Source organism: Seriola dumerili, unplaced genomic scaffold, assembly GCF_002260705.1.
Source record: "Seriola dumerili isolate Sdu_G_001 unplaced genomic scaffold, Sdu_1.0 BDQW01000052.1, whole genome shotgun sequence".
NCBI classification, from domain to species: domain Eukaryota; kingdom Metazoa; phylum Chordata; class Actinopteri; order Carangiformes; family Carangidae; genus Seriola; species Seriola dumerili.
The window spans coordinates 11,741,552-11,764,537 of record NW_019174307.1 but is presented as its reverse complement, the minus strand read 5'-3'; the positions used below and the strand labels follow the sequence as shown (position 1 = coordinate 11,764,537).

General features: G+C 39.2%; 2 protein-coding genes across 2 annotated transcripts; one reads left to right on the top strand and one right to left on the bottom strand.

Moving 5' to 3' along the window:
* Positions 1-32: 32 nt before the first annotated feature.
* Positions 33-2,770, top strand: nup62 (nucleoporin 62). The gene is made up of 2 exons (XM_022740729.1): positions 33-2,225; positions 2,340-2,770. Exons 1-2 carry the CDS (start codon positions 495-497, stop codon positions 2,496-2,498), a joined length of 1,890 nt encoding a protein of 629 aa, XP_022596450.1. The 5' UTR covers positions 33-494; the 3' UTR covers positions 2,499-2,770.
* Positions 2,771-3,541: 771 nt separating this feature from the next.
* itga6 (integrin subunit alpha 6) lies at positions 3,542-22,237 on the bottom strand. The gene is made up of 26 exons (XM_022740728.1): positions 21,990-22,237; positions 14,296-14,420; positions 13,897-13,976; positions 13,539-13,800; positions 13,246-13,377; positions 11,932-12,145; positions 11,428-11,621; positions 11,247-11,341; positions 10,880-11,007; positions 10,708-10,797; positions 10,557-10,618; positions 10,305-10,474; positions 9,273-9,416; positions 9,055-9,164; positions 8,540-8,702; positions 8,326-8,412; positions 8,158-8,237; positions 7,887-7,964; positions 7,686-7,788; positions 7,394-7,570; positions 7,183-7,278; positions 6,995-7,102; positions 6,792-6,890; positions 6,564-6,689; positions 4,950-5,075; positions 3,542-4,410 (listed from the first exon to the last, which is right to left on the bottom strand). Exons 1-25 carry the CDS (start codon positions 22,175-22,177, stop codon positions 4,968-4,970), a joined length of 3,219 nt encoding a protein of 1,072 aa, XP_022596449.1. The 5' UTR covers positions 22,178-22,237; the 3' UTR covers positions 3,542-4,410; positions 4,950-4,967.
* Positions 22,238-22,986: the final 749 nt, after the last annotated feature.

The following is a 22,986-nucleotide window of genomic DNA, read 5'->3' as shown; positions in this document are numbered from 1 at the left end:
TCAGACGTTTCCGAGTTTACAGCTTTTTATATATATACAGTCTATGGTTCACAGGCGCTTGGTTCCAGACAGAGTTGTGATTGGACTCTACATCTGCCAATCTTTATCAACAGACGCGGTGCTTGTGTGCTATCAGACAGTACTCCGGGCAAAACTGTTACCCGCAGCTTTGTTCCTAACTGCCGTCATTTCCTGTAGTCATCCAAAAAAATGGCTGCGTGAAGAAGCGACGAGGCTACGAGCCACGTTTTTGTGAAAGATGTGTTGTTAGTCTTTGGTCCTCGTGTCGATCAAGGTAAAGCCAATAGACATTTGATCAACTTTATTAACTGCTAACGTCTGGAAAGTTATTGTAAGAGGAAACGTTTCATCGATAACTTCAGCTGAACCAGCTCGTTGTTGTGACCCGCCAAAAGCCACAGAGGTTCAGCGAGGAAGTGACCATTTTGTAAACTGCTTTCGATAACGTTACACTTCATCTCCGTGAGAAAGAAATGAGTGGTGGGTTTAACTTCGGGCAGCCCTCTGCGGGCTTCACTTTCGGGGCTCAGAAGACCACAGCCGCAACGCCCGGCACCGGTTTTGGGCTGACAAGCTCCACACCTGCAGCCTCCGGAGGGGGCTTCACCTTCGGCACTTCTGCCCAGGCCAACACCAACTCTGCAAGCACTTTTAGCTTCGGCACCCCAGCGAAGAGCACAGCAGCCGGCGGAGGATTCTCTTTTGGTACCCCCACCACCACATTTGGTCTGGGCGCTGCTCCTCAAACCACAGCAGCAGCAGCAGGGTTGACTTTAGGCTCCACGGCAGCTCCAGCTGCGGCGTCAGGTTTTACCCTGGGCGGTGGTATGCCCGCACAGACCACCGCTGCCGCCCCTCCAGGAGGGGGCTTCACCTTTGGGACCGCTCCTCAGGCTCAACCCCAACTTGCTGCAGCAGCAACAGCCGCACCAGCCACAACGACAGCATCAGGTGGTCTCTCGTTTGGAGGGTTTAGTTTTGGAGCTACAAAAGTCCAAGTGACCACAGCTGCTGCCTCTACTGCTCCCACAGGAGGTTTCAGTTTTGGCACTAGTGCTCCTTCCAACCTCACCCTGGCCACCCAGCCCCAGCCTCAGCTCCAACTCCAGCCTCAGCTACAGCCTCAGCTCCAGTCCCAGCTTCAGCCCCAGCTCCAGCCCCAACTCCAGCCCCAACTCCAGCCCCAGCTCCAGCCCCAGCTCCAGCCCCAGCTCCAGCCCCAACTCCAGCCCCAGCTCCAGCCTCAGCCCCAGCCAATCTCCACTGCTGCAGCCACGACAGGTCAGGGTGGAGGATTTGCTTTTGGGATTAAACCTTCATCAACCCCAGCTCCTCCTGCGGCAACCCAGCCAGCCCCAGTTACAGGTCCCTCTCTCTTTGCCATGCCTATCACTACAGCACCAGCAGCTGCAGCGGCTGCTGCTGCCGCTGCTGCTGCCGCCGCCGCTGCTGCTGCTGCTCCTCCTCCTGCTCCTGCTGCTACTGCAACAGGTACAGGCTTTACTTTGGGTGTAGCTCCAACTTCAGCAGCAAGTATTGCTCCTGCTGCAACAACCACAGCAGCTGGTGGAGGTTTGTCTTTTATGCTCAAACCTCTGGGGGCAGCTACTGCCACCTCCACCTCTGCCCCTGTCCATGTCTCTACTGCCACAGCTGCAGCTGCCACATCAGGTGCTGCTACAGGCTTTACACTAGGACTCAAACCAGTGTCCGGCACAAGTACCACAACAGCTGTCACAGCTACAACAATCCCTACAACCACAGCTCCTCCAGTGATGACCTACGCCCAGCTAGAGGGTCTCATTAACAAGTGGAGTCTTGAGCTTGAAGACCAAGAGAGACATTTCTTACAGCAGGCAACTCAGGTGAACGCCTGGGACCGCATGCTGGTGGAAAATGGAGAGAAGATCACAGCCCTACATAAGGAGATGGAGAAGGTGAAGCTGGACCAGAGGAGGTTGAACCAAGAGCTGGATTTCATTCTGTCCCAACAGAAGGAGCTGGAGGACTTACTGTGCCCGCTCGAGGAGTCGGTGAAGGAGCAAAGCGGAACCATCTACATGCAGAACGCCGATGAGGAGCGTGAAAGAACGTACAAGCTTGCAGAGAATGTGGACGCACAGCTGAAGAGGATGTCGCAGGACCTGAAGGAGATCATTGAGCACCTCAACACATCCAGTGGCCCAGCAGACACCAGTGATCCAGTAAGATGAGATCAAATTGTAGTTCAACTTGGCTTTACAAAGTTTGGTGCTTTGACATTTATTGTTGTAAAATAAATTAACATATACTTTTCTCTTTTTTTTTTTTTTTCTTAGCTTCAGCAGATCTGTAAAATTCTCAATGCCCACATGGATTCTCTTCAGTGGATCGATCAGAATTCAGTCCTTCTGCAAAGACGAGTGGAGGAAGTGTCCAAACTGTGTGACAACCAGCGCAAGGAGCAGGAGAAAACCTTTCGTTTAACATTTGACTGATCTGAAATAAATATGTTGGCCTGTATACTTTTTCAGTAGTCATAAACAGGGATGCCTTTTTTAGGTGTCAAGATGTTTTGGAATTGCATTGATCACAAGTCCTGTTAAACTGCTTTTCCCCTCAGCTGTTTGGAGTCTTTTGGGTTGCATAAAGATTGATATTTTCAATGCAATAGTTTTTATATAGAATAGTGCAAATGATAATTTCTCCCAATGTAAATGCTTTGCTTGTTCTAAAGAGTATGATTAAATAAACCTTTGGATTAAGGCTGTTTCTTTGGTTAGCAAAATCAGATCGAATACAAACACCAGTGTTTCATTACAGAGGTAGACCTTTGTGCACACATCCAATATACCTGTAAGATTTAAATTATATCAGTGTATGATAATGTCTTATTTGTAAGTGCCACACACATATAGAATTAATTTTACTTTTATCGAGCTGGTTCAACAGAAAATTAATGAGTTATTTTTGATAATTGACTAATTGTTTTTAACAAAGAAAGCTAAATATTATCCAGGTCCAGATTCTCAGTTGTGAGGATTTTCTGCTATTCTTTGCCTTATTTTAGAGTAAACTAAATGTATTTGGGTTTTGATAAATTGTGACAGGAGTTTTTCATGATTTCCTAGAGCAAACTGTCCACTAATTAGAAGGTCGCTGGTTCGATCCCCGGCACCTCCAGGCCACATGTAGAAGTATCCTTGGGCAAGATACTGAACCCCACTTTGCCCCTGATGGCTGTTCCATCAGTATGAATGTGTGAGTGAATGGGTGAATGTGGCAAGTATTGTAAAGCGCTTCGAGTGGTCAGTAAGACTAGAAAAGCCCTGTATAAGTGTAAGTCCATTTACCATTCCTGACATTTTACAAACCAAATGATTCATTTATTGATTGTAAAAATAATCAGATTAATCAATGATGAAAATAAATAGTTGCTGTCCTGCTTTTATATCAGATATACTTATGTGATGAATTTCAACTGTAGCAATCAGTTTTTAAGCATTTTATTATATTTGACAACGTCAACAAGACATCGGTTTTGAATTAAATCTATAAAAACATACTTTTCAGTTACCATCTTCCCTTTGGATTCCTCACATGGAACAAAAACACGTCAGTGATGACCTACAATACAGTGGATGCTACCTGAACGTCACAATAGTGAGAAGATGTGATGTGAAAAACAACCTGCACATGCATTTAGAGTCAGTCGTGGTCATTCGTACACTATTAATTATAGTGACATGATAATGTACCATAATGTCGTTCTAAGGTGGACAGAAGTATTTAATTTGGAAAGTACTGAAACTAGATGCATAAGAGAAATTAAAAATGTTAAAAATATTGTGATGTACATTCATATTACACTGAGCTAGCTGTACCTTCCTTGCATAGACTTTAAGACAGTACAACTTCATAAAAACAGTAGTAAACTTTGCCCTTCGTTGTTCTACTCCGGGGCAGACATAAGACTACAAAAAGATCTTTGGTGGCATGAAAAATTTTTTTTCTTCAAAAAATAAATATACAGTGTGCATTAAGTATTTAAATATATACAAAAATGGTCATCATTTATACAGTGTAAACATTCAAAGATGTGAACTCAACTAGTTCCCAGTTAAATCACTGAGCATCATGTTCACCAAAGGAACAACAAACAAAGTTCAGTGTATTTGTGCCTCAACACTTTAAGAATAAAATGGTTATCCCCAGATGCAAAAATCATTTGAACAGAGAAATGAGTCATGAGTAGCTTTCGTTGTCGATCCAAGTTGTCATCCACTGCTTTTTTTCAAAAGGATCAAGGTTGACTTTTCCATCCTTATACTCAGGAGTTTCCTTTCTTATCCGCACTGCGTGGTAACGAGGGACGCTGCTATCTTGTTTGGAGCGTTTGAAGAATCCACACTGAGAGGAGAGATTTCAAAAACACAATGTTTCAAAAACAGTGCCTTGTTAAAAAAACTGATGAATGTCAGAAATATTTATGCGCAGTGTAAACAACAGGAAAAGGGGGGTGGGGGGTGCAGGAATGTTAAGCATGCTTTATAGTTTTTAAGAGGACATTTCAAACAGCCAAGCAGTAAAAGTCATGTCAGCAAAAGCACCTGCAAAGCACAATTACAAAAATGGATTTTGAGGAAGAAAATATGAAGCCTGCGGGTCAGAAAATACATTAATTTCTTTGCAAAATTCAGAGACACATATTGTGACAAATACCTGAAAACTTAAAGTATATTTTTCTAACAGTATCAATTCAATATTTTTTCAGGTTAAACTTAAGCTTAAAAAGTGTGTGATGTAAATTTTTCCAGATAACCTGCAAAGTCATCAGCTTTGTACAATATGTGTCTGATTGAATTTTTCCGCATTAAATCAGCTGATTTGCCTGGAAAGTTCATTAGCGACTGCAGTAATCACACTCCATGCTGACAGCTTGTTTTTACCCCTGTTCAGAGTATAAATCAGGCCTCAGCAGAGAGTTTGTCTTTGTCAGAGGGTTGAACATGGATCTCTGCCTTGTGATATGCAGCATCATATTGGTCTTTGGTTGCTCTCTTGAAGAAACCACACTGAGGGGGAGTAAGGGTGATGAATGGTTAAGGGTGACAAACTGAAGCAGTGATAATAGTCAATAGCTAATATGATTGCTTTCAGCAAAAACAACAGAGAAATACATTTTGATGAGGAAACTTCTTAATCTGGAGAGTCCAGTGTTGCTCAAATGTCACTGACAACCAGATGTTTCTTGCTTATTTGCTGCTCATCCTCAGAATGTCCTGGCTGATGCCATTTAAACCTGAACCCAAATCAAACCTGGACCCACTTTAATATTAACCTCAGACTCAGACCCTGAGTACCTACAGACTAACACACTCAATCTTTTACATAGATAAATACATTATGACCACTTGATTATTAAGTTTAAATGGAAGCAAACAAAGGTTGAAATAATGTCTCTGACCATCTTACAAACAACTGAATACTTCATTGTTAAATTTAACCACTACTGAATACTTTTATTTCTGTGTTGTAATTTTAAGGAATATAGTTTGATATTTTGGGAGTGAACATTTTTGTTTTGTGGCAGAGAGTTAGACCAGAAGATCGATACCACTCCAAGTAGTCAAGCCAAGAAGTAGGTTAAACAAAAAAATATATAATTAATTCATTAGTAAACTTATAAGAGAGCCAGGCTAACTGTTTCCAGTCATGTTGCTAAGCTAAGCTGGCTATAGCTTCATTATTAGCACACTGACATGAGAGTGGTAATGATCTTCTCATCTAACTCTCGTCAAGACAGCGAATTAACGTAGCTCCTAAAATGTCAAACTATTCCTTTAAATACGACTGACTTTAAAGTAGTAAAATATTTTACTTTGACAACCAAAAAATATGGTTAAATACTTGTTAGATTTTCACAAGCAGGTATTCAGTTGCTTATAACATTCTTATTATATTGCCTGTTTTTTGATTCCATAGATTTACAGACTACTGTGTGCTGCTGCTTCCTGTCAGCCACCATTAAAAGAAACTGTAATTGTAGACTGTAGACAGCAACTAAGCATCTATTCAGCTATTTCAGGTTTATATTTTTAACTATATTTTGTATTATACAGAATATAATGTAAAACAACAAGTAATACTGCAACTAATTATTTACATTGTTGTCTAATCTCTTATTTTTTGATTTACAATTAATCAGACAAGTATTTAGTCTAGAAATGTCACAATAATGGTAAGCACAGCCCAAAATGAGACCTTCAATTTGCTTATTTTGAAAGCCCAAAAATATACATAGGTATTATTAATAATATATAATAATAATATAAAACCAAGGACAACCACATATTTTAAAAATCTGCAACCAGCAAATAAAAACTAGCAAGGTAAATAAATTATTTTTTCAAGCTTCTTCATATCTTCTACTGTTCACAGAATTCACCTTCTCTGACCTAATTTCCCTACTAGGTTTAATGAAGTTCATGTTCTATCTCCTACCCCTTTGTCATCTCAACATCCTCACATCTGACATGGAGATGTAGGATCCTTTTACTCACCTTCCAGAGCAGAAACACCAACAAAGCCAGAATCAGGATGCCTGCAAGAACAGCTACCAGTATGATCCACCAGGGAACTCCTCCATACTGTGCTACTTCCCTTTCTGGGGACACTGCCACTGTCACCTGCAATAAAACATCAAAGTGAGGGAAACCAAGTGATCAGGTGGCTGATAGGATGAAGGTGGTAAACAGTTTATAATTTGGTGCAGCTGCTGAGCTACTTACATCAGTGTCAGGAGTTGTCAGGATCATGTTTTCAGCCTGAGCATGAAGCATGAGCGAGGCCTTCACAACTATATGCAAAGTCGAAACAGAGGCATAATCCTGTGTAAAAACAGAAACATCTGTTCACGTAAGATAGTCATACCAAATCATGAGTTCCAGTATGATTAAACACTGATGAGAAACATAAATATACAATATAGCACCTCAATAAAGGTTGAGTTCCACAGACGAGACCTCAGCTCAATTGTTGTATCGTCCAGGCCCTGCAGGGGGCACTTGAGCACCACACATTTGATCCCATTCTCACACGTCTAGGAAAAGAAAGGTCCTTTTACACATCAAATCTACACCTTTGTAAAAAGAACATGGATACATCCATGCAAAGACTCACCAAAACTTTATTTTTGTCTGACAGAGAAGACTTTTTTCTCCCAGTTTTTCTTTGTTTTCTCTCAATTTCCCGTTTTGTACGGGACAGCGTGGACTTCTGAAAGCACATTTCCTCTCATTAATACAAACCAGAATTAAGCAGTGAAGGGTAGCCATGTAATGGCTGAGTTTTACTTTAAGCACATGAAAACTGCAATCTAAAAAAATCCTACCTGGATGTGTTTGAGAAAGTTGATCTCAGACTCAGGAGAGCAATGGATATCCTCCCGTCCTGTAGCAGTGACCTTCACCAGGTACAAAAGCCATTTCCCATCTTTGTTGAATTTGGGCCACTGAATGTGTAGTGAGGCCTTAACGGGAGACTTCAAAGACTTCCACAAGTTGTTTATCTGCAGGAAATAACAATACAGTAGTTTTTATAACAGCAATGCTTTAATAATAATAATAATAATAATAATAATAATAATACTACTACACGCAAGCAGGCCAGATAAATAAACTTACTCTAAATGTATAGTTAATCAAGCTTCCAATCTCTTCTTCTGTCTTCATGGCACTTTCTCCTTTCACAACACCTCCAAAGGAAACCTGATTCGGGCTGGCCTCCCTGAGGAACACAAGCAAATATTTTTATTTCACATACTGTTGGATATCTACTGTATCTGTAGACAAGCAGTCACGCCGTATTTACAGGAACACACTTACCCACTGACTGACAATGGCAATTCAATGATCACTTGAGCCTTTACTTTCACAGAGGCAATGTTTTCTTGCACACTGGTCCTGAAAGAAAAAAAAAACAAAACAAAAAAAAAAAGCATAGTGCAATACACCGTTATATAACATTAGCAGCTTACCTGAAAATACAGGACGAAGCATGATTTATGAATAGTTGCATGTTGCAGTTTTACAGTATTTCCTTACATGTACAGAACATAACAGAGCTCAGCTCAGCATCTGTAGCAGTAGTACTTACGTTTGGAGCTGCAGGTCAATGTCAATCTCTGTCGTGTCAAGAGACATACCCACGGTGCTCAGGATGATATAAAATGTAGTCTTGTGGGAAACAGGAAAAAACATCTCTCACATTTGAACAACTAAATGTCAAAGTAAGGATTAACATGTAAACATGACAAGTCTGTACCTCTGAGTCTCTCTTAAAAGGATTTCCCAGCTCACAGTCTGCTTGAGAGCCATTCTGATTGGCATTACAGATGACCACCTTTTCCACCTGGAAAGAACATATTATAAGATTTGATCACCTTAGGGGTTATTAAACTACCTAGAGACCTAATCAGTGCAGATATGATGCGATGATATGATGTACACAAGTATGCTGGTAGTGAGTGTAGACTTACCATTGACTGATGTGGGCGGACCCCAGAATATGACAGTGCATCCGGGAAAGTCCCCACCAGCTTTGCCTCATAAGCATCATCTCCATTCATGTTTTTCACTGTCACCTGCAGAGCCAAGTCCTTCCTCTCATAGTTCAGATGAAACACAGGAATATTGTTCTTGCTGCAGGTACACAAACATGACCACTTACTTCAGGCTGAGCTTGGTGGAATAAAACAGGCCTGCGATATATTGTTTTCATATATCAAAATTGGCGCAAAATTGTTTGAAATTGGTGCAAAATTGAAGCAAATTTAAGTAAATTATTCCATCACTTTCTAGCTCTGGTTTGTATTATGAGGACCTAAAACTAGTAGATGTGGGGGTTGACTTTTATTGGGATTAGAAGTAAAAGCAATGTTTAAAATGTTGTTCACTATAGGTTTAATGAATGAATTTGACCTTATCTTACAACAATTTTAAGATCACATTTTATTAACCTGCTGCTTAGAAGAGTGGAAATGGTAGAACTTACATGGGCAGTGGGGAGTGCATTTTGTTTTGTTTGTAGTATAGTTTGTATTCCATCTTCAGGTTACTACGACAAATATGATCACTTCCACACCCCTCTTTTACAAAGTTGACCTGTAACAACAAGAAAGCCATAAACGAACTTTACTTTAACTTACAAACTTTAATTTTAACATTTTTATTAAACTAATGATAAATAATAAATGCACTCTACATGTTTACCTCAATGACTTCTTTGCTTTTTTGAGAGGAGTCTAATATAGGCATAAGCTGAGGGAGGCCATTCCTTGTCTTCTGTCGCTTTGTACCCAGAATTTCTGCAGACACCTCAATGGGAATGCTTCGCATCTTGTCCTTAATGTTGTCCTGTGGGAAGCAGAAACAGCCGCTGTGGTATGGAGCATAATAATTGCTTCTACATGTGTTTTATTATACAATGGGAAGGTTTTTTATTCAAATAGATAGTATCTGCTTTTAACTGAAAACAATAAAAACATTATTTCAAACTAATAAACATTATTTGTTTAGTTACTCTCAAATAACTGCAGTCTGTATCACAACTGGTTTTGGTGCTGATTTGCTCTCCTCTGTGCTGCTTGTGGAGCTCAGCATTATAGATTCAGGCAGTCATAACTACTATCTTGAGACTGTTATGGAAAATATATAAAAAGTATATAAAGACATATCATTTGAAAATATTCTGCAGCGCACATGGTGTAAATCTCATCTGTAAATTTACATCAAGGCTGCAACTAACTGCTGATTATTTTGTTGATTAAGTAATAAGTAACTCGGTCAATAAATGTCAGAAAATATTAGAAAATACATTTTCTAAATCCCAATGTGACCTCATTATATTGCCTGTCGTATCAACAGTCCAGAACTCAAATATATTTAGTTTCTTATCACATATTATAAAAAAAAAAAAAAAAAAAAAAAAAAAAAAAAAAAAAAAAAAAAAAAAAGCAGCAAATTCTCACAATTGAGCAGCAGGAACCAGACAATGTTTGACATTTTTACTTGAAAAATGTCTACAAAGATTAATCAATTATCAAAATATAAGCCAATTAATTTTTGGTTGATTGACTAACTAATTGATAAACTAATTGTTTCAGCTTTATAATGCTTATAGGATATGATTTAAATAATCTCCTCAAGGAGATTACATTTATTGATACATAGTATGTGTGCAGACTCACTTAAATCGTTGGATTATATCCTGCCAATGTGGTTTAGGTGGTTGATATGTTTTACCTTAAGTTTGGCTTTTATCTTGATGCATGTTGCCTGCTTTTGGCCACGAAGGTCTATGGTGCTGTTAAATTGGTAGTCTGTGTCAGTGCGGGATTTGTTCTCAAACGTCACTCTGGAGGGCAGCCCCTGTTTCCTTCGATCTCCATCTGCCTCGACAGAGTAGCTGATAGCTGCAGTGTAGGGGAAAAGCATGGGTAAGAGAAAATGGCTGAACAATCTTGTATCAAGGATCATAAGTCTTCTTTTACTTACTTAGTTTAGGGCTGTAGGATGCATGATTTGCCGTGTAGGTGAAGCATGCGTCGACGGTGAAGCTGTAGATGAGAAATTGATGTTTTAATAATTCAAATAAATGATGTTTTGAGCGAGCTATGTTTAAATATAAGAATATCAGAACACCTACCAAATGCTGTTACCGCAGGTTTTGATTGTAAGGTCGATTTCCTGTGGAGATATTTTGACATTTCTCCTGATGCTAATGACTGGCCGTGCCCTGGGAGAAAGGTTGTTAAATTAAGTTGTGATAGAAATCAGTAGGGTTTCATTTTACTTACAATATATGAGGAAATAATTACCTGTAAATTAGAGCTGTGTCCGACAGAGAGCCTACAGCCAGGTCTGGATAAGAATTACTGTCCAGGTCCATGTTTCCTGCCAGAGAATAACCAAAAAATCGGAGGTTGTGGTCTTTTCCTGAAAGGATCTGCGATAAAGAGAAAAGTTTAACAAGGAATGACAAATTGGATGATAAACTTGGCCAGCAAATTTGTAAAATAACATAACATGGATGTTTTTTTATTCTCTATAATCAGGAGCTACAATGATTTGCAGACATTTGACAAGATAGCACTTTAAATGAAAGATGACATACTAAATGACTGGAGAGATCAAAGACTTGTGACCACCTGAAAAGATTCCCATAAAAAACATAAAAAGGCAGACCTGTGCAGGACTGGTGTTGATCCCTTGTACAGAGCCATGATAAATGTAGACTTTTCCTGCCCCGCTGTCATCATGAGGAGATCCGATGGCAATGTCTGAATGAGAAAGTAATCATTTACTATAATGTGACAGCAACTGATAGAGAGAACATAAATGAGCAACAAAATGACATTTAAATTACCTTTATAAGAGTCTTGATTGATGTCTCCAATGTTCTCCACTGCCAGTCCAAACATCGAGTCTTTGGTCCCATTCAGACGGATAGGAGTGATCTTTTCCCACCTTCCTGCCTTGTTGATATAGACATAAACAGCCCCTCCTACATCTCTGTCCTTCATGTAGAACTGAGGGGCTCCTACAACTATGTCCTGCCATCTAGATCAAAAAAGGGAGGTAAACATTTATCAGTATCATACAGAATGCAACCTAATAAATAAAGTCCACTGAAAGGAAAACATTGAAATGACACATTAGTAACAGGTTAGGAAGCATTATAATAAAGCAATATTAAAGGAAATCAAGTATAATCCCAAAATCTCAAGGCTATATAAATGTTATGTGTCTTTTATATGTGTGTACACTTTCCTTCACTTTTTGACTTGTACGAATGATGTTGAAAAACCTATTCCCCATTAAGATTGAATTATATGTATGCAGAATAAAGGCTGTGAGAAATGTTACCCACCCATCACCATTAAGGTCAACTACAGCCACATCGTATCCAAAGGAGGATGCCAGTCCTGGTCCATGCAGAGTGTGCTCCACAGAGAGTCTGGTAGAGGCCTCCCTCTCTTTCCTCAACAGGACCACTGCTCCACTGTGATTGGCTCTGGGTGCTCCAGCCACCACCGTGAGGCCACGACCCCTGGTAATGCTGTGTCCCGAATCAAGGGAGAACCCTAAAGTGTGAGACATAAATAGGACATAAATATCTTAATTTACACTGAAAAAATACCTTTCTAATTACCTGTTTTCTCCCTAATTTCGAATATCACCCTATCCCAGTCATGGCTAAAGTGGCACTCACAGCCATTTCTTTTTTTCCTGTCAGTTAGGAATTTCAGTGAAACAGCTTAACACATGTACAGATTCACAATATCATCCCATGTCTCTGTGCAGGTGTCCTGACCAACCAGTAGGAGTCGCTGCCAAATCTGTGCAATGCAGTAGTTCCCAGTGGTCCCCAGTGGTCATCCTCATCTTTAGAAGCCAAAATCCAATCCAATTCTTAAACTAATGAGTTGAATTTCATTTTGAATCATTATCTATCTTTTCATACAGGTTGCGCATTCATTTCTGTTGTGCAAATAAAAATACAAGTGATACTTTACCCAAACTGACAAGTTTTCCTCACAAAAGACACAAAGCTTCTCTGCTATATTGACAGTGAAAAGAGCAAGATAAGGTTCTTCATATTTTGGATTTGACTGACTGGTTGCTTAATTAGCGCCACTGCAAATCTTGTACTTATAGACATTGTTTTGTTTTATGAATAACTCCTGCTGACCTGAATCTTAAAAGCCTTGTTACCATCTCAGTACCGTCGCGTCTTTATAGTTCCAAAATGAATCAGATTCGAAGACCTTTTTCACAGCAGACAAAGCAGGAAAAACGCAGGTGCAACTAATAACATTAATGATGGCTCTGTTCCAGTAATTGAAATGCAATGCAGCAGTTAATTACGTTATTAGTTACACCTGTGTCTGACAAGTAAATATGTCTGATGTGACAAAGGTGATTCAACTTTAGTTTAACTCCACATTTTTTCCTTTGGTCAAATCTTTGAATAGGTATTGCATATTTGTTTAAAAGTAACAAAGGGGGAGGGAGTTTAAAAAAGAAAAGCTTAAATTAAAAGTCATGTTTACCAGTAAAATAATAATGAACAGTACTCTTGAGGCAAACATGAAAATGTAGCCAAACAATAAAATATAGCGGCAGGATATAGGTGACACACAAAAATAGCCACTGCATTTCTGTTTCGTGGGTGGATACTCACCGAGGTAGCTGTTGGCAGGAACAGGCACCAGCTCAGGGTTCAAGAGATGCTCATCTCCAACTTCATATGGGCCGTCATCATACACTCCCATCTCCAGCAAAGTGTTGTTCTTTTGCTCCACTCGCACAATGCCTGCACAGGTTAGCGAGTAGAGATGTAGATGTTAACAGGTATAAACAAGAAATCTTTATTTTAGGATTTAAAAAAAAACAAACACCAGATTACTTGTTTTAACAGAATGAGAAATCTGACGCCCCCAGCAAAGCACTGTGTGTTTATGGTTAGTTAATGACCTTTCCAGTTGTAAGCTCCTGGTGCTCCAAACACCACGTAATGGTAGTCCTTGGTGAAGGTGGCAGCCAAACCCTGCTGACAAGATCCAAACATCTCATGGCTTCTGGCTCTGCCCTCACAGAAGTTCCAGCTACCTCCGTCCTCATCAGAGGACGAGTCAATAGTCAGGTCCTGACTCAGCACATAGCAGCGCCCAGTGATGTCACGGGACTCCTGAGGGGTGTTCACAAACAAGCGCCTCTGATAGCGATGAGCACATGTCTGGAATTACAAAACAGGGCTGTGTTTTAGTTCATATTTTGATAACAGAACTCAAGGTTAAGGGGAATGATAGTGCAGGCGCTCAGGCTGACTTACCACAATCTTTCCCCCAGGTCCCTGGCTCTGAACCGTCACCCCCATCCACTGATTCTCCTTGTTCTCAATACGCACATCCTCTTTAAAAATGTAGCAACACAAGACAATGATATGAGCAATGATATTCATTCTTCACGTCTTGATTTCTTACATTGTCCATTTTATTGGTGATGATATACATTGCATTTGTTGTATGGATTTGATGTTAGCGTGAGGCACCTGGACTCCTGTATCAGTGTTGTTTTTTTTACATCAAGGACCAAGATGGATGGAATGGAAGACCATGAAACAAATCTTACACTTTGTTGTGTTATATTTCACACATATGTGGGGCATCTCTGTAAATAAACTAAACTTAACTTAAGTAGGTAGGTAGGTAGGTAGGTAGGTGTTTCTCACCTTCGTTATCGAATTCAATGCGCTCACAATCACTGGACTGAGAGATTTCACATTTATAAAGCCCTCCTGTGATGTTGGCTTTCTGTTTTCCTAAAGCTCTGGCTCTCGGGGCACCGATCAGCAGCCTGAAGAAAAAGAGAAAAACATTACAGGATGAAGTGATAAGTACTGAAATTAGCTTTTAGTTGTAGTCACCTGTCATCACTCTGACCAGCTACAGTTTCTACATTTTTAAGAAGACCTTCCAACAAGCTCCAGGGCAGCAGCTTGTTGAATTTAGTACATGTATGTGAAAAGATCAACAGTCAGAGTGACAGTGATGGCATAGCAACAGCAAGAATGCAAGTTTTCCTGTCAGGAAAAAGAACGCACCATGCCTTCTGGCTGCCTTCATTTAATACAAATATTGTGGCTACTGTTGGCAGAGTTATTCATTTTACTTCTCCTTTTCTCCGCCTGAATGTCAGAGCAAAATGATAAAGTTGAGAAAAAAGCCCATACTCTAAATCAGAGAGGCTGATGTCCTACTATATTACAATGAAGCTGTGCAGCAAATGTCTCAATCTGAGGTGTCATTGTTAATGACTGTCAATATCGTCAAGAATTAAGAACAAGAGCGACATCCTCTTGGCCTGATCTAACACCAATAACCACAACATTTATGAGGGTTGGGCACATACCACAACCCCATGTTTCCTGCATCTACACTCTCTATCAAATAAGGGCAAAAGTGTCTCTGAGAGGCTAAATGCTAATGCCAGTATACCCACAGGCCAATAATGATAATGCTAGCATGCTCATATTTAACTGGTTTAATGTTGGGAAACTACTAGACAAGCTAAAATTTTGACCTGATGGTTGTGCTAGATGAAAGCTTAAGGCATCACCAAAGTTATTTCAATTCATTCTGTGGGAGACATGAATGTGCATCAAATTTCCTGTGCACACAATTTCCTGGCAATCCATCGAACAGTTGTCAAGACTTTTCATTCAAAACCACAAATGTTGAACTCATAGTGGCTCTACAGGAAAAGTGAGATCATCAAAATAATTTGAATGCATCACCTGAATGTCATGAACCACATGAATGTCTTCAAAAAGTTTCATGACAATCCATACAATAGTTGTGAGTTGAGATATTTCTGCCTGGACTGAAGTGGGGGACTTACCATCAAATAGATTTCCATCCCAACCCCTAGATTGTCAATTTAACAAAACTTGAGTAAAATTAGGATAATATCCTTGATGAAATTATGTTTTAAGAAGAGATTTAAAAGATGATAATATCCTAGTCAGACTTACACCCTACCTTCCATTCATTAATGATGGTAAATATTAACACCACAGAAATTAAGCTGTTTCAATACATGTCTTTAAGTGGTTAATGGACAAACTGCATATTGTGAATTTCATAGGAAGAATGATTTACGTTTAGCCTGTGAAAAGCTGGCAGTGTTCAATCAGTCTCTCAAAGAGCTTCTGTATTTTGTGATACAAAATAATCTAGGTCTAAGTGACAGTAGACTACTGTCCTGACATTCTTCAGAGGGCAAAGGAGCACTGAAGCAGACAATCTAATTTGGAGCGTGTTCAATAATGTAGTTGTTCTGCCCAACTTTCGCTCACTGAGCAAAGCTTCTCTCTCCAAAACCCACATTCTCACAAGCATGAAGAGAGGGTGTGTTTCAAGGGCCACTCATATCAGCAGCTGCTGGGATGATACAATCAGCAACACTTAACGTGAAGAGCGCATCAAACCTTTCCTTTACACATTAATCTTGTCAGAAAATTTGTGAAATTGGTCTTTGACAAATTTTCTTTTTGACTTTTGACTTTACTTAGATCTGCAGGTTAAGGAGAGAAAGACAAAAATAGTAATGTCATTTTGTCAACTGCTATTTTTGTGAATAGTCAATATTAATACATCATTGCCATGGACTCACTGGAGATGCTCAGGAAGGCAGCTGCAGAGAAAAGAATGAACAACTAGCATCAAGTTTGTGTCAAGGGTCATTTAGTTTGGTTATAGCAGACATGATTATGCTTTCAGGACTGTTGACATGATTTTAATACATATTTATAACCACGTGTCTTTTGGCATTACTTCAAATGAACATATCTGGGGACGACTGGGGAATAATTGAGACCTGTACTAACAACTACTTGCTGTGTCCAATTGTGCATTGCTCTTGACACCTCTGAAATGTGGTGACAACTCACTGATTGCATTTGTAACCTTTTACACACTGAAACTCATGCAAGCTATATATGTCAGCATTGCAAGATGTGAGACTGAAAAACAAAAACTGGCCATATTTCCTGTCTGTGGCTGTTATAGCCGAAGTTCATCCTGCATAGAAAAGTCATTCTGAGAAACACCTGACAAGCAAATTTCCTTTAAAAATTTAAGTCCACTAATCTTGGTGGCAAAGTGAAATCATCATATGTGATACTTTAAAAAGTAGTTTATCTATCTATTTAATTTTATTTAATTTGTTTATGAATTGAAGGGACTTGGTGACATAAGTGTTTAACAACTAAAATAACATTACTCAATTGTATCCCAGATGTTATCACACAATTTTGGAATGTGTAAGTGAGGAGACCGGAAAGGCACATCACAACCGCAATGGGACTTACATTAATTAAGGGTTAACCCTATGTCTATGAAAATGGCATCAGTTTACTGGAGATGTCAGTCACTAATGGCTGCTTAGCTGCAAATCCATTTTTCAACCCATTAAAAATGCAACATAAAACTGAATAATTAAATGTCACATCTGTCCGTCTGTTTTTCACACTAAAGTATGATTGCCAGAACTACTAAAATAAGATTTTTGTTTTATAAGAAATTGGTTTTAAGATAATCTTTTGGGGAAAAAAGACTACAAGTAGTACACTTCACAAAGTACGTCACATTACCATGTGTGAAGTGAAGAACTACTCGCAGTGTAGGAATTTTTTCAAATGACTTAGAGGAAATCCTCCCCACCCCTTTCTCCTCCCCATGACTGCAGTTCCTTCTGTTACCTGCCTATTGATCTATGGGACAGAAATGTGGCTCATCATTTGCAAAGCAAGGATTCTCCTGGGGAGGTCTTGTGTCAGACTGAAGACCAAACTGCAAACCCTCTCCTCAAACAAAGCCCAATGAAATGCAAATACAAACAAGAGCCTTTACAAAGTTAGCTTCAATTTGACATTTCAGCCTCTAGCTGTCTTAGCCGAGCATGCTTCATAAACTGATGCTGAATGCCTTGCAAAAGGCTAAGAATCTCTTTTCTGTGTCATCAGAGAGGCAACAAGAACATATATTACTGCAAATTGTAGATATACCTTAAATATAATGCAATCCAATACAGCAACACCATAATCTACAGCACATAAAATTGGATTGCAATAGATGTAGATGTAGATGTAGATGTTTATGTGTCCACCCCATGTCCATTAACCTATTCCCACAGACAGGGACTGCACCCAGTTCAAACTATCAGAGAGAACAAAGAATTTGTGAAATGCATTAACAGAAAGAATGTAATAATACATTTTTGGGTATACTTTGGGATCCAAAAGTCTGAGACCATTTTCCCTGTGACCCCTTCCAATGTATGAAAGATTTGTCCAAAACCTGAGCTTCTGTGCTTTTAAGGACTGAGACATGAAGTGTAAGCTGATTTTCCTAAATGTGTCTTTGCAGCACTGAGATACACCTCCTGCTGTAATGACGGTCAACTCAAGAGAAGCCAAATCCACGAGGGCACATGCAGAAAAACATCACATTTGTGACGAACTTGTTACAAAGGTAAAGAAAAAGCACCTCCTTAACAGCAGGGCTCCTCAGGAAAGGGACAGTTGTAGAATTTAGCATGTAACTGACATGCAACACACGAGTCAAGCAGACACATGAACTAGTTTTTCAATCCGGAAAAAGGCAAAATTTTAGTATCTTTAGAATTTTAGCACTTGATGTAAGGTTTGCATGATATGCTAATACAGACGTCATAGGATATAACTAATACAACTACTGCATTTAAGTTAAAAACATGAAGGGAAACAGTCCACTTGTAAAATCAAGCCTGACACGTTGGTTATATTTACTCAGATGTATCCGCATTGACATACATGTCTGACAGGAAGTAACAAGAATTTGCAGTACAAAAATGGCAAAGATATACTTGTGGAAGAGCGTGATAGTTCATTTCTGACTGTACTTTAACAGCAGAACCTTAGCTCGAGGTCCACTGACTAGCTTTTCTGAGATAGCTTAGGAAAAGGATATGTCAACTGTAAAATCTTCCACTCAGCACATATCATATGAAAAATCACATACTGTGAGTGATCCTTATTAAACACAATGTTAAATCTATATTTAATCTGTGTCGATATATTGTTATTTGATTTTTTTTTTTTTTTCAAATATCAATATCATGGTGCCGATAAAATCTTGTATTGGCCAGGCTACAGCGTGAAACCATATCCCATCATGCAGCATGTCTTTCACTGCAGTGTAAATGGGAATACATAGTGACTGGTGTGGGTTTACACAGTGATCTCACTGATCTTTGTTAACAGATGTGGTCCAGTGCTCCACAGCTGTGCACTCAAAGCCACAAGAACTGCTGCAGCTGTTCTAACTGATTCAGTTTACACACACAAACACACACACACACACACACACACACACACACACACACACACACACACACACACACACACACACACACACACACACTGATTGGTGCTGACCTGTGATTGGCTGGGTACACATCACAGAAGAAACTATGAATACAAACTAGAAGTACAGATCAACTTTAAGTAAAGAATAAAGTTTAAAACAAAGACGTCAGTCTTCTAACTCACCAGTTTTAATCGTGTTTTATTAACCCTTTTCTAAGCACAATAATCTATTTCAAACTTGCCAAACTTGAGTGTAAAGTTTGACTGAAATGTCTCGACTGATGATTCACTTATGCATTTACTCTATCAGGTTACACGTACACAGATGGCTGTGCATGTCCTGTCAAATGGCCTTTTTCTCTGGTTTCATTTAGAGGATGTTATATCCACACCATTACCCAACACGTTATTCATGGAAGAGGCATCCAGTTGCCTCTTTGAAAGATGTAATATTATGACTCACGTTGAAACATAGATCTCCTCGTTTCTTCCTCTCAACACTAACCAATATGAGAAGGAAGGCATAATAACACCATAACCACAGTGAGAATCCAAGTTGTGCTTTCAATGAACCATTAGAGGAACAACATGGATAGAGTTGCATAAATGGTTTCATGCATTATAAATAAAACAATCCTTTAATCACAAGAAGATTTGTTTTTTCAATTGCAGCAAAGAAGATTTGGGTTTCAGCTCTGAAACACAGATGGGATAAAAGGCCAGTTCAAATTTGACATAAAGATGAAATTAATCCATCTAGTTATACATGTTATTCACTTAGCAGATTGTTTAGAAAGGACCCTGTAAGGCCAGCGTTCCTCTCTTCACACAAGATTTATAATGATCAGATTAATGTAAGCAGTGATGGCCAGTAGAATTTTACAGCTGCTAGTGATCATCATTAAACACATGTTCGTATGAGAACAACCAATGCAGAATGTGTGACACATTACTAACTTGTTTTTTTCATGGGCTCAGAATGCCTCACAGCTTTAAGTTAGGCAGAGCTGTTCATTACCTACTTGTGCTCTACTGAGCTTTCCCTTGACTTGTCTGGCTGATTATCTCTGTGTCACATGAGCATTTAGAGCTGAGAGCATGGCTGAGCTGGGAAAGCTGCAGTTGGTTCCATATTTTTTTTTCTCAATTTATAAAAAATATTTAGACCTAATTAATTGAGAAAATAATTTTCATGTTAATAAATAAAAATAACAGTCAGTTGTAGGTCTAATTGTTGGGTAAGAATATAAAATATTCAGTTTACTATCATGTATGAAGAAAAAGCAGGATATCATCACATTTTAGAGGCTGGAACCTTTTTGGTATTTTTCTTTAAAAAAACAATGCCTTGAATCACTGCTGAATTTTAAGATAACTTGAGCAAATATTTAAAAAAAAAAACAAATACATGCAATTGTGTTGTTTGTGTCTGTTCTCAAGAAGCAGTTTTTGTACACATTAGTATAAATGTGTGTAACATGTTTGCAAAAACTGGGCAGCTTTCACATATCAGCATGTAAGTGCAAATCTTCACTCTACTCTTACTTTTAGTGGCTGAAAAACAAACTATAAGGCCAGTGTCACATTTCAAAACTCTGTTTGCACAACAAATATTACATTCAGTTTCACAACTTTCACTCTCTTTACACTTTTTTTGATTGTTTGTGAACAAAACAATCCTTGTAAAACCAAAATTTATAAAGATAGCTTCCAATTTTATGTAGCTGGTGTGTTTATACATCATGAGCTGCCCGTGCACGGTAGCCAAAACAGCAGTCAGATAAAATTCCACAAGTTAAGGCTAATCTGGGTGATCTTTGGGAAATCTAAAAAGCCCTGTTATCAGGGCTTTTCATTCCTGCTCTCTGTTTCTAAACATGCTGCTGCAGGATCCTACAGCTGCTGACCAGTATATAATGCTGTGGCTTTAGCATGCAGCCTCATCCTGTTCGCAGGCTTTGACATGCCACCCCCTCTCCTCCTTTTACCCCCATTATTCTTTGTGAGGCAGGATGATCAGGCTCACTACACAGACATTTTTCTGTCCCCTCTGGGCTAGCCAAAGGAAATGGTTTACTGTAGTGTATGCATGGTAGCATCAGCAGGCATTCATGAAATGCTGCACTGAGGAAATATTCTACAATTTAACTGCTGTTTACTTTTATTTTGGCACAGGCTGAAAACGTCTCTGGATCATTCGAGCATACGTGACTGTCTGAAATGCCTGAAATATGTGACAGCTGAGGTCAGGATGCATCAGTCAGCTGGCATTAACATTCATGTAAGACAACTATAAAGATTATTTACTCATCCCTTCTCAGGGCTGCTTATAAGACGTTCACATGTAACACCACTGGGTGACAAAGCACCTGCTGAAAAGAATAGTCCAAAACCACAAAATATTCTGTTTGAAATGTTGTAAAACAGAGAAAAGGCAGGAAACCTTCACATTTGCAAAGCTTCAATCTGTGAATCTTCTCGATGAATTGTTTAAATGGTAAATCGATAATCTGAATTGTTGAAAACCAATTGATTATTTGACTAACAGTTACAGCATTACACCTCTGCTCTCTGTGCTCCCTCCGTTTGACCTTACAGGCACATTTGCATGACAGTTATAACCATTGTTTATTCACTTGTTGTGCTTGGGTTGTTTCCCATTTATATTCAAGGCATCACGGGGAGGCAGTAGAAATCTATTGAAAAATAGAACAAAAACTCGCATCATCTGATGAGAAACACTGCTTTAGGAGATTATTAGGAGAGAAACTTTTACAGGTTGCTGCAAAGCTTGACATCACGACCTACCGGTGAAAATTTGTTTTTATGTCTTACAAAGGCAGAATCCTTAAAATAAGATGTTCCCTGCCTAGATACAACTTTAACATTAACATTTAAAAGTTGAGATTTACTCATGTCAGTAATTTCACTGGTGCTGTTGTTAACGGTATTTTTAGTCAACAATCGTACATGAAAACAAACAGCAGAAGAGATGTACAGCTGAAGGCATCACTTACATTATTTTATCCGGGTTGACTTGCCGGTGCATGGCGAGAGAAAACCCGAACAGACTCCCCGGCTCTCCGCTTTTCCTGATGACATGACTGGTGTCCAGGTTGAAGGTGAGCACCAGAGGTGACTCCAGAAAATAAAAATGAAACAAAAGTGCAGCACAGACAGCACTGTATGATCCCTGCAGCAACATTGCAGCGCGGTCCAGATGTGTTCAGTAGTCCAAAGTTAAGAGCCCGCTGACCCCGCTGCTCCTCACAGCTCAGCCCGGTGCAGTTTGACTGAAAGAAAGCTGCCGCTCCTTGTTTCCCAACCCAGCTCTGTGCTGCTGCAGCGCCCCCTGTGGTCACCGCTACAGGAGGCCACCTGTTACAGGGTACAGGTAGAGTCTCAGTATTTTTTGACCATATACATTTCAGGTAAAAAATTACATTTACATAACTGACAAGTTTGTCTAAAATGGACAATTTATATTTTACTATATGTCTCGCAGCTGATGATAATTCAAAATATGACTCCAATGTACCTTACAGTATAAACCTTGTATTCAGGAAGCTTTTAGTCATGTTGTGTGTTTAAAAAGGTTCCAATCTTGCATTTAGATTTTTGATAGTGGGATATATTTTTGCTTAAGGATCTGTGCATTTAAGCACAGACAGTTCAAACCTGGAAATAAAGTCTGACACTGGCACCTTATGTTGTTCTCCTGCAATAAATATAATAGAATCAAATCTGTTCTATGATAAATTAAAAGAATGCCATCTGATCATCACAACAGAGCTAAATGTCACAGTTTGGTTCTCCCTCCATATTCCTCCATGTTGAAAACACTAACTAATATGCCAAACCCAGACTAACGTGACAACCATACATCACCCAGTCTCATCACTGCCTTAAGTTATTGACTCCTTATCTTTGAAGTTAGCTTACAGGTGAACTGAGAATTTAATCACTTCCAGGTCAAATGTTCCCAACTATAAAAACAGGGTCAGAGACTGAAGC

Coding starts and splice junctions, on each gene's coding strand:
- itga6 (XM_022740728.1), bottom strand. CDS start 22,177: ATGTTGCTGCAGGGATCATACAGTGCTGTCTGTGCTGCACTTTTGTTT. Junction 13,801..13,896: donor GACCTGGGGGAAAGATTGTG/GTAAGTCAGCCT, acceptor TTGTAATTCCAG/ACATGTGCTCATCGCTATCA. Junction 7,571..7,685: donor TGATTAACTATACATTTAGA/GTAAGTTTATTT, acceptor TATTTCCTGCAG/ATAAACAACTTGTGGAAGTC.
- nup62 (XM_022740729.1), top strand. CDS start 495: ATGAGTGGTGGGTTTAACTTCGGGCAGCCCTCTGCGGGCTTCACTTTC. Junction 2,226..2,339: donor CAGCAGACACCAGTGATCCA/GTAAGATGAGAT, acceptor TTTTTTTCTTAG/CTTCAGCAGATCTGTAAAAT.